The sequence below is a fragment of the Porites lutea genome, chromosome 9 (assembly GCF_958299795.1).
Source record: "Porites lutea chromosome 9, jaPorLute2.1, whole genome shotgun sequence".
Classification (NCBI taxonomy): domain Eukaryota; kingdom Metazoa; phylum Cnidaria; class Anthozoa; order Scleractinia; family Poritidae; genus Porites; species Porites lutea.
In genome coordinates, this window is record NC_133209.1 from 14,554,012 (window position 1) to 14,568,515 (window position 14,504).

Sequence of the window (14,504 nt, forward strand, 5' to 3'; positions counted from 1 at the left end):
AGTAGTGTTTAATTAGTTAGTTATAGTAGCAATTTTATACTTTTTACCTTTTTATTGTTATATTTTATAAATTTTTTTATATTTTGTTTTATTGTAATGTCTTTATTGTAATGTCCTTTTATTGTAATGTCTTTCGTAATTCAGCCTATGGCTGCAAGGTATTAAGACAATAAAGCATCTATCTATCTATCTATCTATCTATCTATCTATCTATCTATCTATCTATCTATCTATCTATCTATCTATCTATCTATCTATCTATCTATCTATCTATCTATCTATCTATTAGCCATAAAGGATAAGTAAGTTTGTTTGTTAAAGCAATTACAGATATGCACTAATCAAACCTAGTCTCTAACATCATACATTTAAGTCATGCCAGTTATTTATGAAATGCAAAGACATTGATGGCCAAATCTTGAGTTTAGATTGTGCAAAGAGAGAACAGATACAAAAATTTCAGTTGGCAGAAGGAGATGGGGACAAGGTTCATGAACCAAAAGGCTTGTTAACCTTTTAGGTCCCAAGAGTGACCAACATCAATTTTCTCCTAACAACATCAGTAGATCATCAAGAGTAAAGGTTATGAGAATTAATAAATTGATTACCAAAGGGAGAATGCTTTGATCTTTAACCAAATTCTCTCAACTATTCTTAAAAGAAATGTATGGAGATAAGTTTGGAGAATTTGTTTTTGGATCTTGGGGCTTAAGGGTTAACTGGCTAGTTTTAGAGTGAAAGCTTTCATTACATAGGTATTGGTAATCTGTTCTGATTTGTTTCCTCCAAATCCCTCGCATTGTGGCTAGCCTGAGTTCTTGTTAAGTTGAGTGTCTTACTCCACTTTATTCCAGATTTACCTGATGGTGGAGCTGCACATTTTGCAGAGACAGTCACTCAAATAAAAAAGAGGTAAATGTAAACAGATGCATCAGCTACATAACAAGTAACTCGAATGAACGAGTTTTGTATAACTGATGCACAATGTTTTCTCAATCTTACTGATCTGTTTTAGGAGTCCAAACATACTTGTTGAATGCTTGACAGGAGATTTCCGAGGTGACCTGAAAGGTGTAGAAACTGTTGTAAAATCAGGGCTTGATGTCTATGCTCATAATGTTGAGACAGTTGACAGACTGCAGCTGTGAGTATAATCAATTTAGTCTTTTTTGGTGGACTGTTGAATTTTTCCTCAACTCATGCAGAAGTGTTGTAATGGTAGTTAAAAAATGCGGCTGTAGTGGCAGAGGCAAAGATTTGTTGATGTTCGTTTACTGGGATGAGTAGAGGTGCATGCCCTCATTAAAATTAACCCTTTAAACACTAAGATCAAAATTTGAATTCTCTTTTGTTGCCCCTATTCATTTCCTACAGAAGTAGTGGGGAGAAGTTGACAAAATATCAAGCGAATTTATCTTGTGTGATCATCTTCTTAATTCTCATGATCACTCTGTTTTACAAAGCATTGATACATGTGTCACAAGGAGAAATTTGATGCTGATCAATCTTAAGGTGATGTTACACGGGACGATTCGCAAGGACGATTTCTAGCGCAACACAGCGTTACAACATTGTTGTTACAAATTGTTTCAAATGGCTGCAATATTGTTCCAACATTTGAGCCCTGTGTTACGCTAAAAATCGTCGTTGCTTATCGTCCCGTGTAACATCACCTTTAGGGCTTAAAGGGTTAAACCAACTCTCTATGTCTGCATATCAGACAAAACCATCGTCACATGTGATACTAAAAGATAAAACAATTTTTGGGGTAACCACATCATTACGTAGGTTCTGGTCAGGTGTTAACCCATTCATTCTGTGCCGCCCATAACCACCTGTGCAGATCCACGTCCTGTGTACCGCTAGTGATGTTATCAATTTTAACAGTCACCAACGACTTTGACATTTAACTTGCGCAGGGGGAACTGAAGAGATTTCTAAAACCATACCTAAATGAGCATGATTCAGTCCAACAGGCCTGAGAAAATCGCAAGAAACCAAGTAAAGTTGACCCGAAAATTCCAATGAAATTCTTGTCAGTACATGACCCAACTGCTAGAGAGGCGAGAAAGCAAAAGGTAGAGGTCGAGAGGGCAGGGTTAGAGTTAGAAATGTTGTTTCTGTGCAAGCCGGAAATTCGGAAGCTGTTACTTAGAAACCTCAAAGTGCTCGACTCATGAACAGTGTTTTTGGCTTTATTTGTCCGTCCAGTGACCAGAAAACGGCTTGACCAACTTGCAATAGGTTTTTTCGGCCGGTAGGAACGGGTTAACCACAATTAATATGTGTTAATGATATATGAAATAAATCATATATGAACTGCGGAAATAAAATGAAAATGAAGAAATGATCGTCGCAGTGAACGCAATTTATGCAATTGGGTAAAGAAGCCTGAAAGAAATTGAGGACTTCAACAGCATCGCACCGGTAATCGCGAGGTCACGGGTTCAAACCCCGTTGAAGTCCTGAATTTTTTTCAGGCTTTTTTACGCAATTGCATAAATTGCGTTCATTGCGACGATCATTTCTTCATTTTCAACAATTAATATGCCGCTTTTGTATGTACTAGAACTTTTCTGTACTTTGAATTGGATATATGCGTGTCTAGGTGTTAGTGCTTTACTGTAAAAAATCCCTGTTCTATGGCAGACTTGTGCGTGACCCGAGAGCCAGCTATAAGCAGTCATTAGAGGTGCTGAAACATGTGAAAAGAATTCAACCAAACATGGTAACCAAGAGTTCTTTGATGCTGGGACTGGGTGAAACTGATGATGAAGTGTTTCAGGCCATGAAAGGTAAACATTATCTTATTCAAATTAATTAACCATTTTTAGTCAACTGCTTTTTTTAAAAAGACCGTAAAACTAAAAAACAGTTCACAAAAAGAGAAGTTTTTAATTATTTATCTTACGCTTTACCCCAGATAAAAAGTTTAGCCTTTTTAGGGGGTAGGTGAACGTTTTTCTAGGTCCACATTTTTTTGGCCTTTTTTGATAATGGTGGAAGAAAAAGAGCAGTGTTTGCTGCAAATGTCTCTAACAGTAGGAGAAGTAAATCAGGCAGTTAGTTTCATTTATTGCGAATGGATTTTTTTTCAAATACTTTGTTTTTGTGGCTTACAGATCTCTGTGAGGCCAAGGTGGATTGCGTGACATTAGGACAATACATGCAACCGACAAAGCTGCATCTGAAGGTACCGTAATTTGTAACGTTTGCTGTGGATCATCCTCTTCTCGTTACTACGATTTTGGCTGGCATTGTCACAATAAATGGCTTGAGAGAAAGCCTTCGGGTGGGGATGGTCGGGCAGGAAAAGAACGTTTTCTCCCCACCCCATTCCCGCCTTTCTTGCGAGAGTTTGCTGGCAGGCTCAAATTAATAACTTTGTTTGATAACAAGTTTCTTATCTGGCTGACCTTTGGTGCCCATTGAATGCACTCCTTTTCGCCCACATCATTTTCCTTGCAGGTTACAGAGTATATCACCCCTGAGAAGTTTAAGCATTGGGAAACAGTAGGAAATGAGCTAGGCTTTGCATACACCGCCAGCGGGCCACTTGTACGGTCATCTTACAAGGCTGGTGAGTACAAAACTAACCCCCAAACCTTCATCACCCTTCATAAGAGAGGGATGCCAGAAAAAAAGAAACTGCAGGTGCAAATTAAAGAAGCAAACTTACAGCTCAATTGCAAGTTTCTATAGAAGTTTAAATATTTAATCACCCCTTCGTGTTGTAGAATAATAATTTTCTTAATCGTAACTACAATCTACACTCAAAATTGTTTGATCTGATTGGCAGTTGGAAGCCCTTGTTGCAGGATTACATGTAATTGGGCAGATTAACTGGAAAGTAGTGGGCAGTTGCATTCGAATGGGGTTTTTCCTTACAACTATAGTACAGTGACGATGACGATACGATGACCATAATGATGATGATGACGATTGCGATGATGACGATGACGACAACGACGACGACGACGATGATGATGATGATGATGATGATGATGATGGTGGTAGTGGTGGTGGTGGTGGTGCTGTTCGTGGAGATGCAATGTCGTCCCTAGGGTTTAGCCTGGGGACGGACGAGGTTGGTGTTGGTGTGATGACGACAACGACGAGTAAGGTGGCGATCATTCTAGCCTTAATGTGAAGAGCCGTAATATAGAAAAACATAGCTTAATATAGTGCATATGTCTGATCCAACACAGGGGAGTTCTTTCTGACGAACTTGCTGAAAACAAGAGGAAGCGAAATAACAGAAACATGACAACTTGGAACAAGAAAGTAGCAAAATCAGTTGGTCGGCCGGCAGGATTCAGTGGAGATGCAATGCATCGCCTCATTTGGATTTTCGCGTAGTCGCCAGTTGCTCTTTCATGTTGAAGCTGTACCGCGGACCCATACTGAATGATGGAAAGACTTGAAGTAAAATCTATCACTGGCTTTAAGTTACCAAGGACACGCGTGACAGCTGATTAAGCTGCATGCACATCGGCAGCGTGCACACATCGAGAAATAATGATCTTGGCATCTGCTGTTGAAAAAATGCCAAGACAACAGGGCGGAGGATTATTTTCTGCTTTCCACTATTGATGTCAAAGAGCTGACCTATGGAATTATGTTGTTGACTCAAATCTTAACAACACTGATAACAATCCAATACATTTGTATTAGTTAAAAAAGAATTTTACCTTTATTGCGTTGTAATTTTTACGTGTTTCTATCTTGCGGATGAGAGGGATGCGAGGAAATTTCACCCCTAAAATGATAGAATATCCACCTTTTCTTGACCCCCAAGACCTAGGGGCTTTGAATTAACTTCACAAGCTGCTAGACAGTGCTCTACCCTTGAGACAAGAAGCGATACAAATGTTACAGACTTCATGCTATTTATTGCAATATACAATTCATCAGTCAGCTAATTTTAGAAACAATTTTGAATTTCAAAGGACAAATTTTTATTAGTTTTAAAAGAGAAATTTTGGGAAATTGTCTCGAACGTTTTAACCACTGGTCTTCCAAAACGGATCTTACGCGTCTTCATTAACTGATGGCTCCTTGTGTATGTGTCCAAGCTGGCACCGAGTGGTTCTTACTTTTTGCATCTCCTTAAAAAATTTTTTTTATTTCATTTCATTGGTAATCTAGGAGCAATTAATTTTTTAAGAGATGTTGTGAAAGATGATTGAAGAACGAAAACACGGATTAGACCCTATGCATGATAACGGAGATGACAAGTTAATCAAGCTCGTCATTTGTTTTTCCTTAATTCCAGCATCAAATGTTCCATTCATCTGTAAGCCTCCCTGCTGATTTGCCCTAAGCAATGAATAATGATTCTCAACACTCCTATCACATTTCTTTTTACTTAATTACGGAGATATAAATATTCCCCGATGTTCTGTTTTGAGTTGTTAACTTGGGAAATGTTAATGCGACAATGTCGACTCCTAAGAGTGAGTCGCACATTTATATTCCCACAATCCTGTGTGTACTTTTCGCACTCATTTTTAGCTCGTTACTTGTCAGACTGGAGCTGAAATTAGTGCACTTTGAGGAAAGAATGAAAGAGTTCCAGAAAGACAAGGAGAACTGTTGTGCGAAAGGTGAGGCGGAAAAGTTGTCATTTTAGAACCTTTTCAGTACGCTCGATAGTGACGTAGCTGACTGTGGAAAGTAAAAACTATATATTACCAGGAGGGAAGTTTTTAAAAACTTTTAACGATCAATTGGATGCAGCTTTTATTTACCAAAACCGCTGTGTACACGTCAGTCTACAAGAGAACTGACTTTGACTGATGAAAAATTGCGTTCGACCATGCACTCCACGTGGACACTCAAGTATATTTGGGAACTATATAAAGTAACCACGACGGCGACGGACAGCCAAAAATCTCGGGATAGATTAGAAAAGCAACAACTTTGCACGTGCATCACGCTTTTTTGTACATTTCTTTTCCGTTGTTCCATGACTACGACGTGAAACTCCCTTCGTTTTTCCGAACTTAGACCAGTCCTTGAGAATCGACTCCACCAAAATTCCCCAACATTAGAAAATTGAATGAAATGCAACAAGGGTCATGATGTTTGAAACAGCGCGAACTCGCTTTTCAAGTGACGTTTTCGCTGCCTTTGCGTTCGTGGTTGCTTAAGCTCCATATCGAGAACTGTGAAATATAATCAAAATTAGAACATTGTTACGTAACGGCATGTATCATGTGACGCGAAATAATGGCAAGAAGTGATGCTATCTTATTCCAGAACAGTCAACAAAAGTGAAAGAAGACATATTGGCCTCATTTTTTTTAAAGCCACTTTTATCCCTTGCGGTGCCTTGGCATTTCAGTAGATAGTTCAAAATAACATTTAAATGTCCTTAATTTCCAGCTATTATTTTAAATCATGACTAGATTACTTCACCACATGAGAGATTTTAAATTTCTCGGTCACGAGCAAAAAGGCAGGTTGAATTTCCTCTTAATGAAAAGGTGATGAAAATGCCATGTTTCACGCATTTCGAGTTTTCATAACTGGTTACACTCCTCGTTCTGACCTGAAGCGCACGTCACGGGAGAGTGGGAAAAAGCCGTCCTTTCTCTTTTTGCCATTCCTAGCGAGAATCTTGTAAAGGTTTTGCGCGTGCGCAAGAAAAAGAGGTAAGAGGAGGCTATAAAGGAGGCTTTAGCAATGGTATTTTTGTTAAGCTGTCGTGTTCTTGATCCCTGAATAGGCCACTTGCACTAAGAAGTCATGTGACCAATGCTTCCTTTAAACAATGAGTTGGAATCTTGCTGATGCCAAAAATTGATAGAGCACATAAAAAGTATCTTACACCCGAAAGTTCAGAGGAAACGCATTTAAGGGAGATATATTATGGCAATTTGATTTTTCAACAAAGTAGTAGGATTTATATTGGCCGTCATGTTGGAGGGCATACTCTTGCCCTCCAACATGGCGGCCAAAACTACTCTCTGCTTACATGGCTTATATTTTATTAAACGTTTGATAGTTCCGCTCAGATGTGCTGTAAACGTTACCACATCATCTTTTCAACATTTTCCTTGAAGTTTAAGTGCAAAATTTGTTTGTTTTCAGAAAGAGGTAATTCATAATTTCAAAAATCACATTTTTGTCACTTGACCAATTAACGAACTTACTCATTTTAAGAAAATGGTGCGGGTTTGAAAACCAAATCACTATTACTTTGTTAAGATATGACCCACAAATCGTTTTTCGAAAGCAAACTCATATAACTTTCATTTTCATAAAAACGATGTCATTTGACCTCCTAGTGCAAATGGCCTCGCCCACACTCCAAGAACGAGAAAAGCGGATGGTTCTCTCCCCATTCTCCCACTCAACAGGGCAGAGAAGCCTGGGAAAGAGGCTACAACTGACAAGATATTGAAACGCCTCGCAGCAGTAACAAGGCCATATAAAATTTATTGTTAATGCAAGCAATAAACGAATAATAATGACAATGGAACCTGGTCCTAAAGGTCCAATAAAATCAGAGGCTTCAAAAAGAGGTGCGAGGCTCCTGAAAATATGTAAGGCCTGAAAGGGGAAAAACAATGTGTATTGTGACATTTGAGTACCTGGCTTTGTTTTAAAATATCTTTAATTCCTTTTATATGTCGTGGTTGAAAATTTTGTTGCTTGGTTCCATTTAGCTATTCTTTGCATGTAGCTTATAGTGCACTTTGATTACACACAGAAACAACAGAAAATCCAATTGAAGAAAAGATCCCAACGTGATCTTGTCGTTTAACAGTGGCGAAAGAACTGGTTCCTCTTTTCAATCAGGGGCGTAGGAAAAACAACGATTTGCGAGTGAAGCACCAAGCATGGACTAACTAGTGAAATGAAGAGAAGGCTTTTCCCTGTCTGTGTCATCAATTTCTTAATCGGTGCAATAGCCGAGTAAATCACTCTAAATTATTTATTAAGATGCTAATTCAAGAGGGTGGTAAAATAGTCACCGACAAATAAAATTGGCACAAAGCCCCCCCTTTTGTGCTTATTAATATCCGATTTAATGTCCTAGGAACAAAATTATAGAAACGAAGAAGGACACTAATTTCCGATTTATTTCGTTCGTTTTTCTTTTGTAGACACGAGCGTCAAGAAACTACTGATTGAAGGCCGTAGCGGTCGTTCCTTATCCAGCCGAAATGCCATCTCTCCTGAAATGCAAAAAGAAATAGCGAACACCATAACATACGCTATCAAGGCTTTCTGTGTTTCGGACGGTAATTCGAAAATGTGTCTGAAAGGAGAACCTGGCACAGTTGGTGCACAGGGTATCAAGGGAGATACTGGAACCAAAGGACTGAAAGGAGACCCTGGGCTTCCTGGTCAGCGGGGGCCACAGGGTTCCACGGGAGTCAAAGGCGAGAAGGGAGATCAACGTAAGGGAAGTGGAAATTCAATGATGAGTGAAGAGCCTGTTGAGGAACGTGGCGCAGAAGGAATGAACCAAGAGATTAGTGCCCCTGGGATTTTTGTGACACCCGCTGTGCAGACAGTTTCAGAGAACAAGACGGCAAGATTCACGTGTTATAGCCGAGGATACAACTCAGCCGTGGTGAAGTGGAGAAGACTTGGGAAACTACTTCCCAAAGACAGAACGATTCTTGGAGAGACAGGGGTGCTGAAGATTAGGCGAGTCACATTCATGGACAGTGGTTTGTACATGTGCACTATAAACAGTCCATCTGGCATAGCTCAGGCAACCGTTATGCTTAGAATTCAAGGTAAATATGTACTGAGACATTTATTCATTCATCCAGTTGTTCAAAAGGTGGATAGTGTTATCCACTGAATAAATCTTTATCTAATGTATCACCCAGTAGGTTTCCTCAACACTTCTCTTGATGATATGACGTGGATAATGCTTTTCCAACTTCTGAGCAAATAGTTTCAGATTACTAGTGTTAATTATTTTTCCATTTGTACTTACGGAATATAGAATACGTTTCTCAAATTTACGACGTTAAATCACCTCATATAACTATTAATACTTGTGACAACATTTTTGTTGTATTCTTGAACAGTATCAAATTTTTTCTGGGATAATAGAATTGAAAATTTGTACTTCCTCTTATAAACAGTGTCAGTAGTTGCTCACACTGCCGTCGATGGAGAGTAAAATTGTGTTTTGAGGAAAAACTGAGTAGCATTGTTTTTACCACATTCTAGCTTCTCCTCGTGTTTACGTTGATTCCGGTCCAACGTTCGTTATCAGAGGTGAAGATGCAGTTCTGCCAAGCTGTCACGTGATAGGGTATCCTCCACCGGTAGTCACATGGGCCAAAGTGCTTGGAAAATTACCGCGAGGGCGAACTCTGCTTAAAGGACGGAGTGTGACGATTTTACGTGCAGAGAGAGAGGATGCTGGCAGCTACATCTGCAAAGCAACTAGTCCAGGAGGATCATCGCGGGCGGTTACTCAGCTAGTTGTAACCGTAGTACCCAGGTTCACTGTAACGCCGATGGCCGTGATTGAGAAGTTTGCAGGAACTTCGGTGAGAACATGTTTTGCGTCGCTGAAAATACGTAGCTAATATCAGTATGTGCCGAACGTCAGGCAAAATATCGATTGGTGATTGTCTAACAGTTTTTAAATTTGGACAAATAAAACTTATCAAAAACAGATTAAAAAAACAAGACGAAAATGAAAACGTCGAAGATGCTAAAATCAGAAAAAATAACATCCTTGAAAGGCAATAAACACCATATAAAAATGCAAAAACGGCTTATTTCTGACCATTTTTTAATCCTTTTACGCAGGTGCAAAATTTGATAAGAGCTGCTTCTCGTTCGGCGCACGGAGTCATCCTGGCTCCGGTTGCTCAAACATTGGATAGTGCTATCCACTGGATAAATCACTATCTTGTGAATAAGTATTAGGGAAACCAGCTGCATTATCCACTGGAGAGAGATTTATCCGGTGAATAGCGTTATCCTCCTTTTAAACAACTGGGGCCAGTTCTATATAAATGAACATTTGAAGGGCTTAAAGGAATCTATTTGTTATCAGGCTCCGTTCCGAAGTTCGAGATGTTAACCGCTCGGCCGTCACGCCTCCACTTGTTATCTCTACATGCTGGGGATTTTTTTTCACACGACGTTTTAGCTAAAATAAAAGCTAAAAAGTTATCGAGGGAAAACCTGAATTAAGCTCCCCTCTTCAAATACACCCCCAGCCCTCTCACTGCAGCTTATTCTTCAAAAAACACTTTTTACCTTTTTACTTTCATGCACAAAGGTTACTGTTAACTGTTCCGCCACTGGTGATCCAGATCCCGTTATTACATGGGAACCTATTTGCACAAGGAACCTTCCAAGTGAGAGATTGAACATTACAGAACACAGCGTGACCATTTGGGCCTTACAGCCAGACGATCAGGGCAAATACGCATGTGTAGCAACCAGTGCACTTTTCCGCGCGCGGGCAGAATTTAACCTCCTTGTAAAGACAGGTAAATTATTTTTTTTTTGTTAAAACTTGAAATTTAAGGAAGGAAAGTAAATGATGAAATCCTCATATTAAAACTTGTAGCATTTAATAATTATTTTTTCGTTTTTCTCATTCTCTTTTAGCACGTGATTGTTCCGTTTTGTATTCATCAGGCGTGCGTACTAGCGGTGTGTACATGATAAATCCAGATGGAAATTATTCGTTCCCAGTCCTCTGTGAAATGCTCACTGACGGCGGTGGATGGACGGTATTTCAGAGGAGACTGGACGGCAGTACTAATTTCTTCCGTGACTGGGACACCTATAAACACGGTTTTGGAGATCTCAACAAAGAGTTCTGGCTCGGTAACGACAAAATTAGCCGGTTAACGCAAGCCATTGATGTAGTTCTTCGTGTGGATTTGACCGACTGGGACGAAACAACGGCCTTCGCCAAATATGGAAATTTCCGTGTCGAAAACGAGTCCTTAAAATACAAAGTTACTGTAGGTTCTTATACCGGAACTGCTGGAGATTCATTGTCATATCACAGCGCCTCCTGTCAGTGTTAGTGTTTTATATCATCGATCTTCTCTTTACATTTGATGATAATCGTTGGTTTTTAGTCTTCTAATTATCGCTGCCTTCGGTTGACCTTATTCTGGAATAGAAGTATATTCTGTACAACTCCGGAATCCGTAGTCTTCATTCATGGATAAGAATGCTTGGAATATAAACTGGAATTGGAACAGTAGGTCAATCGAAGGGATATTCTGGATTGTTTTATTATTTAGATTAAAGATGCAGAGCTTCGCATTGTTTTATGGTTTTGGGGTGAACCAGTTCCCCACAAAAGTTTCAAACTTTGAGTGTAATGTTGGATCTTAATATGCTGATTGAGATTCCATGAAGAAAAATGAGAGTCGTTCGTTGCAGTCCAGAGAAATTGACAATATGAACTTGTTAACTAATGACTGAGTATTTGTTTGATGACATTATTTCAGCATCCACTTAAAAAAGAGAAGCAGTAATTGATCCATTTTAAAAGAATTACTGTTAACTGCTGAGTGGAAATGACTAGTCTGTCCTTTTTTCATTTTCAATTGATCGGCATGATTAATAGTTTTAAAATTCTTTTTTTCACAATTCCCTGTGATAATTCGATAAGTAGATAGACACAATCGATCTTTTCTGACAGAGGCTGACTGCAGCTCTTTCATCATAAGCAGCTAAATAAACCCTAATTTAGAGGCAAATGCTAACCCTTTGGCGTTAAAATATGAAGTTCTGACTGGGCTGAACGCTCAGCTGTTACGACGGCCTAAGGTTATAATTATTCTATGCAACTGGGCGCAGTTACTAAACGTAATGGTGGAATGCAACAACAACAACATTAACAACAACAACGAGCTTTATTCGCATGACCATACAAGCACACACAGTATTGCAAAAGCTATGTTTAGGAATCAAAATTACAACATAGGACAATTACGTTAAATTGATAATAATTTGTCACGAACATCAAAACAAGGTGAAATATATTTTATGAATTGTATATTGATAAAGTAATTAGAAGAGTTTATCGCTGAGTTCATTGATCAAACCGTTTACAGGTAACTGGGTATGCCGTTTTTTAATAAAAAGACCACCGTCAATGGGCCATATGAAATGTCATTGTTTTACAGAGGCAGCGTAACTTTCTGATACAAAGCCTTTTCATTCACTTGAACTCTTTTTACATTTTGAAAAAAAATCAATTTAAAGTGTTCAATGGGTGTCAGGTTTTGACAACCTTGCTCAGTTATCCCTACAGCGTTCGACTGACAGAGAATATATATATTTTTATTAACTTCATGAACGATTCCATAAACAGCTGTACAAAAGATATACCAGTTATGAACAGTAGTGAGCTGAGGTCAGAGAATAAGGGCGTGATTAGACTTTGCTCGGGATATACAACCAACGGGTCCGCAAATAACGAGGTGGTCGCGTGGCGGGGTTCCTCTGTACAGCAAAAAAGTAGAAAAAAAAACCCCGAAAACCTTAATACCTAAATTAAGCTAGTTTATATAACAGATTAAATTGAAGTTAATGTGATAACCATAGATCTACTTTTACCAGAAATCAGGGACCAACCAAACCACAGGGGTGGGGGAGGGGGGGGGGGGGGAGGGGTTCCTCCTTATAAGAGGTTAATGGGGAGGTGCCGCTGGATGGGTTCGCATTTTTACAACTGTATTGACTGTATTGGGGTCGCATTTTCAAAAGAGTTACTAGAATGGGGTCACACATTTTCGGATTTTTGGGGTAAGAAAGTTCTTCATATTTACGGTTAGGAAACGTACCGGAATGTTTGTACTGTTGGTGAGTGTACTTCATTCAATTAAGAAAAATTTGGTCAATTCATTTTAGGATGACCTATTTAAAGGATTGATAAGGTAGATACATAACTAAAGAGTGACTAAGTCGGGATCGCAAAAAATTACATTTGCCCAAAAGTGACTAAGATGAGGTCTATAATTGGCCACAGAATAGACTATAATGGGGTAGGTGTTACGAGAAGCCAGCGGCACATGCCCAGCAAAAATTAACTCAAGTACCCCTTCGAAACCAAACAAAGTTCTTAGGCCTAGGCCAAACGACGAACTTTGTTTGGTTCGTCATTCCTCGCTAACGTCAAGTTCCTTAACCCATTCGCTCCTGGAGATTTTGCCGAAAAACACGTTTTGAAGCTAGTCGAGTGGTTTTCTGGTCACTGTCGTGCTATAAAGAGCTAAAACTTACCACAAACTGGTTTACAGGTCGAACACTTCGCGGCCTTCTGATCCAGATGCAAAATATCAGCCTGCGAAGTTCGGGCATGCACAGAAAGCAAAATTTCGACAGTTTTTGGGTTTAAAAGTGACACAGCAGTCTTGACTTTTACTTTTCGCTTTCTCTCCTCCCTCCTTTTTTCGCTTTTCTTGCTCATTTTTTTTTTCTCTTGCTGGGCATTTAGTAGGCTTCATTTTGGTGGGAAGAGTTTTTAGGAAAGCTCTTAGGATCTTAGGATTAGGTGAAAGGAAAGGTAGGTGGGTAATGGAACAAGATTTTCATGGAGATTTTCCAGTCAATGTCACGTGGTTTTTTGCTTGTTTCTCCGGTGTCCTTGACTGAATTGTGCTCATTCTGGTATGGTTTGAAAGATCTCTTCACTCTGCACAAGTTAGCGAAGAAAGTTGTCCTTGACTGTTAAAACTGATGACGTCACAATGGGTAGAAAGGACCTGGATCCGCACGGGCGGTTACGGGCGGTTCAGGGGCGAATGGGTTAACGAAATAATTAACAATTAGTATTTACCAAATCAGCTCTGAATATCCTTGGCTATTCACTGTTTTGCGACCGGAGCCAAGATGGCGTCTCGTTTCGAGACATTTTCGAAAGACGAAATTTGAGTGATAAATGCAGCAGTCGTATAAACAAATACCAAGAAAGAGACGAACTTTGTCTTGTCAGTGTTTACTGGTGGGTAGAAAATTATTTTCATCCTGAATTTGCCACAAAATCGTAAAAATGCACTTGACAGTATTCCCCGAAATGTTTGTAAATTGTAAACAAAGTTCTTACTAAGTGACGTTTTTAATTTACAAAAAGATGCTTTTTTCTTTTTTATCCAACTGATTTGGTAAATACTAAAACAACTATCCCCCTCAGGGTCGGTGAACAGCGCCAGATATATACTTCTACGCTTCTCGTCTCGGTATATCCACCACCACTATTCACCTCCCCTTCGGGGGATAGTTGTATATTATTCCACGAGTGCGCGTTGCTGATATGAGAAGGTAGGTAGCCAACGAGGCGCGTAGCGCCGAGTTAGCTATAATCATCCCATATCCAACAGACGCGAGAGGAATAATTGTTTTATTAAAAAACGCCCTCAAAATATCGAGAATTTTTCCCGACTTTATTTGTAAAAACAACCGTTTTTTAGCTTGCTTTTAATTTTGAGCAGACGCGCAGACGCGTACAGTTACCATATTTAGAGAGCACCCGCGGGATACCC

At 39.4% G+C, this 14,504-nt stretch overlaps 2 protein-coding genes and 1 pseudogene across 2 annotated transcripts in view; all 3 read left to right on the forward strand.

Moving 5' to 3' along the window:
- LOC140947382 (lipoyl synthase, mitochondrial-like) overlaps positions 1 to 4,696 on the forward strand; it is a 9,632-nt gene extending 4,936 nt beyond the window's left edge. The window contains exons 6-11 of the mRNA XM_073396465.1: positions 855 to 912; positions 1,016 to 1,144; positions 2,650 to 2,795; positions 3,123 to 3,193; positions 3,469 to 3,580; positions 4,209 to 4,696. Of these exons, the coding sequence (XP_073252566.1) occupies positions 855 to 912; positions 1,016 to 1,144; positions 2,650 to 2,795; positions 3,123 to 3,193; positions 3,469 to 3,580; positions 4,209 to 4,267 (575 nt within the window). The 3' untranslated portion in view covers positions 4,268 to 4,696. The remainder of the gene's footprint in view (positions 1 to 854; positions 913 to 1,015; positions 1,145 to 2,649; positions 2,796 to 3,122; positions 3,194 to 3,468; positions 3,581 to 4,208) is intronic.
- Positions 4,697 to 5,174: 478 nt separating this feature from the next.
- LOC140948921 (uncharacterized) lies at positions 5,175 to 8,824 on the forward strand. The gene is made up of 2 exons (XM_073398187.1): positions 5,175 to 5,606; positions 8,115 to 8,824. Exons 1-2 carry the CDS (start codon positions 5,441 to 5,443, stop codon positions 8,822 to 8,824), a joined length of 876 nt encoding a protein of 291 aa, XP_073254288.1. The 5' UTR covers positions 5,175 to 5,440.
- A 1,834-nt stretch (positions 8,825 to 10,658) lies between these two features.
- LOC140948922 (ficolin-1 pseudogene) lies at positions 10,659 to 11,033 on the forward strand (annotated as a pseudogene).
- Positions 11,034 to 14,504: the final 3,471 nt, after the last annotated feature.

Excerpts from the sequence above, each read along its gene's own strand:
- LOC140948921 (XM_073398187.1), top strand. The coding sequence starts at position 5,441 with ATGTCGACTCCTAAGAGTGAGTCGCACATTTATATTCCCACAATCCTG. Across the intron at positions 5,607-8,114 it reads GGAGAACTGTTGTGCGAAAG|ACACGAGCGTCAAGAAACTA; the intron begins GTGAGGCGGAAA and ends TTTCTTTTGTAG.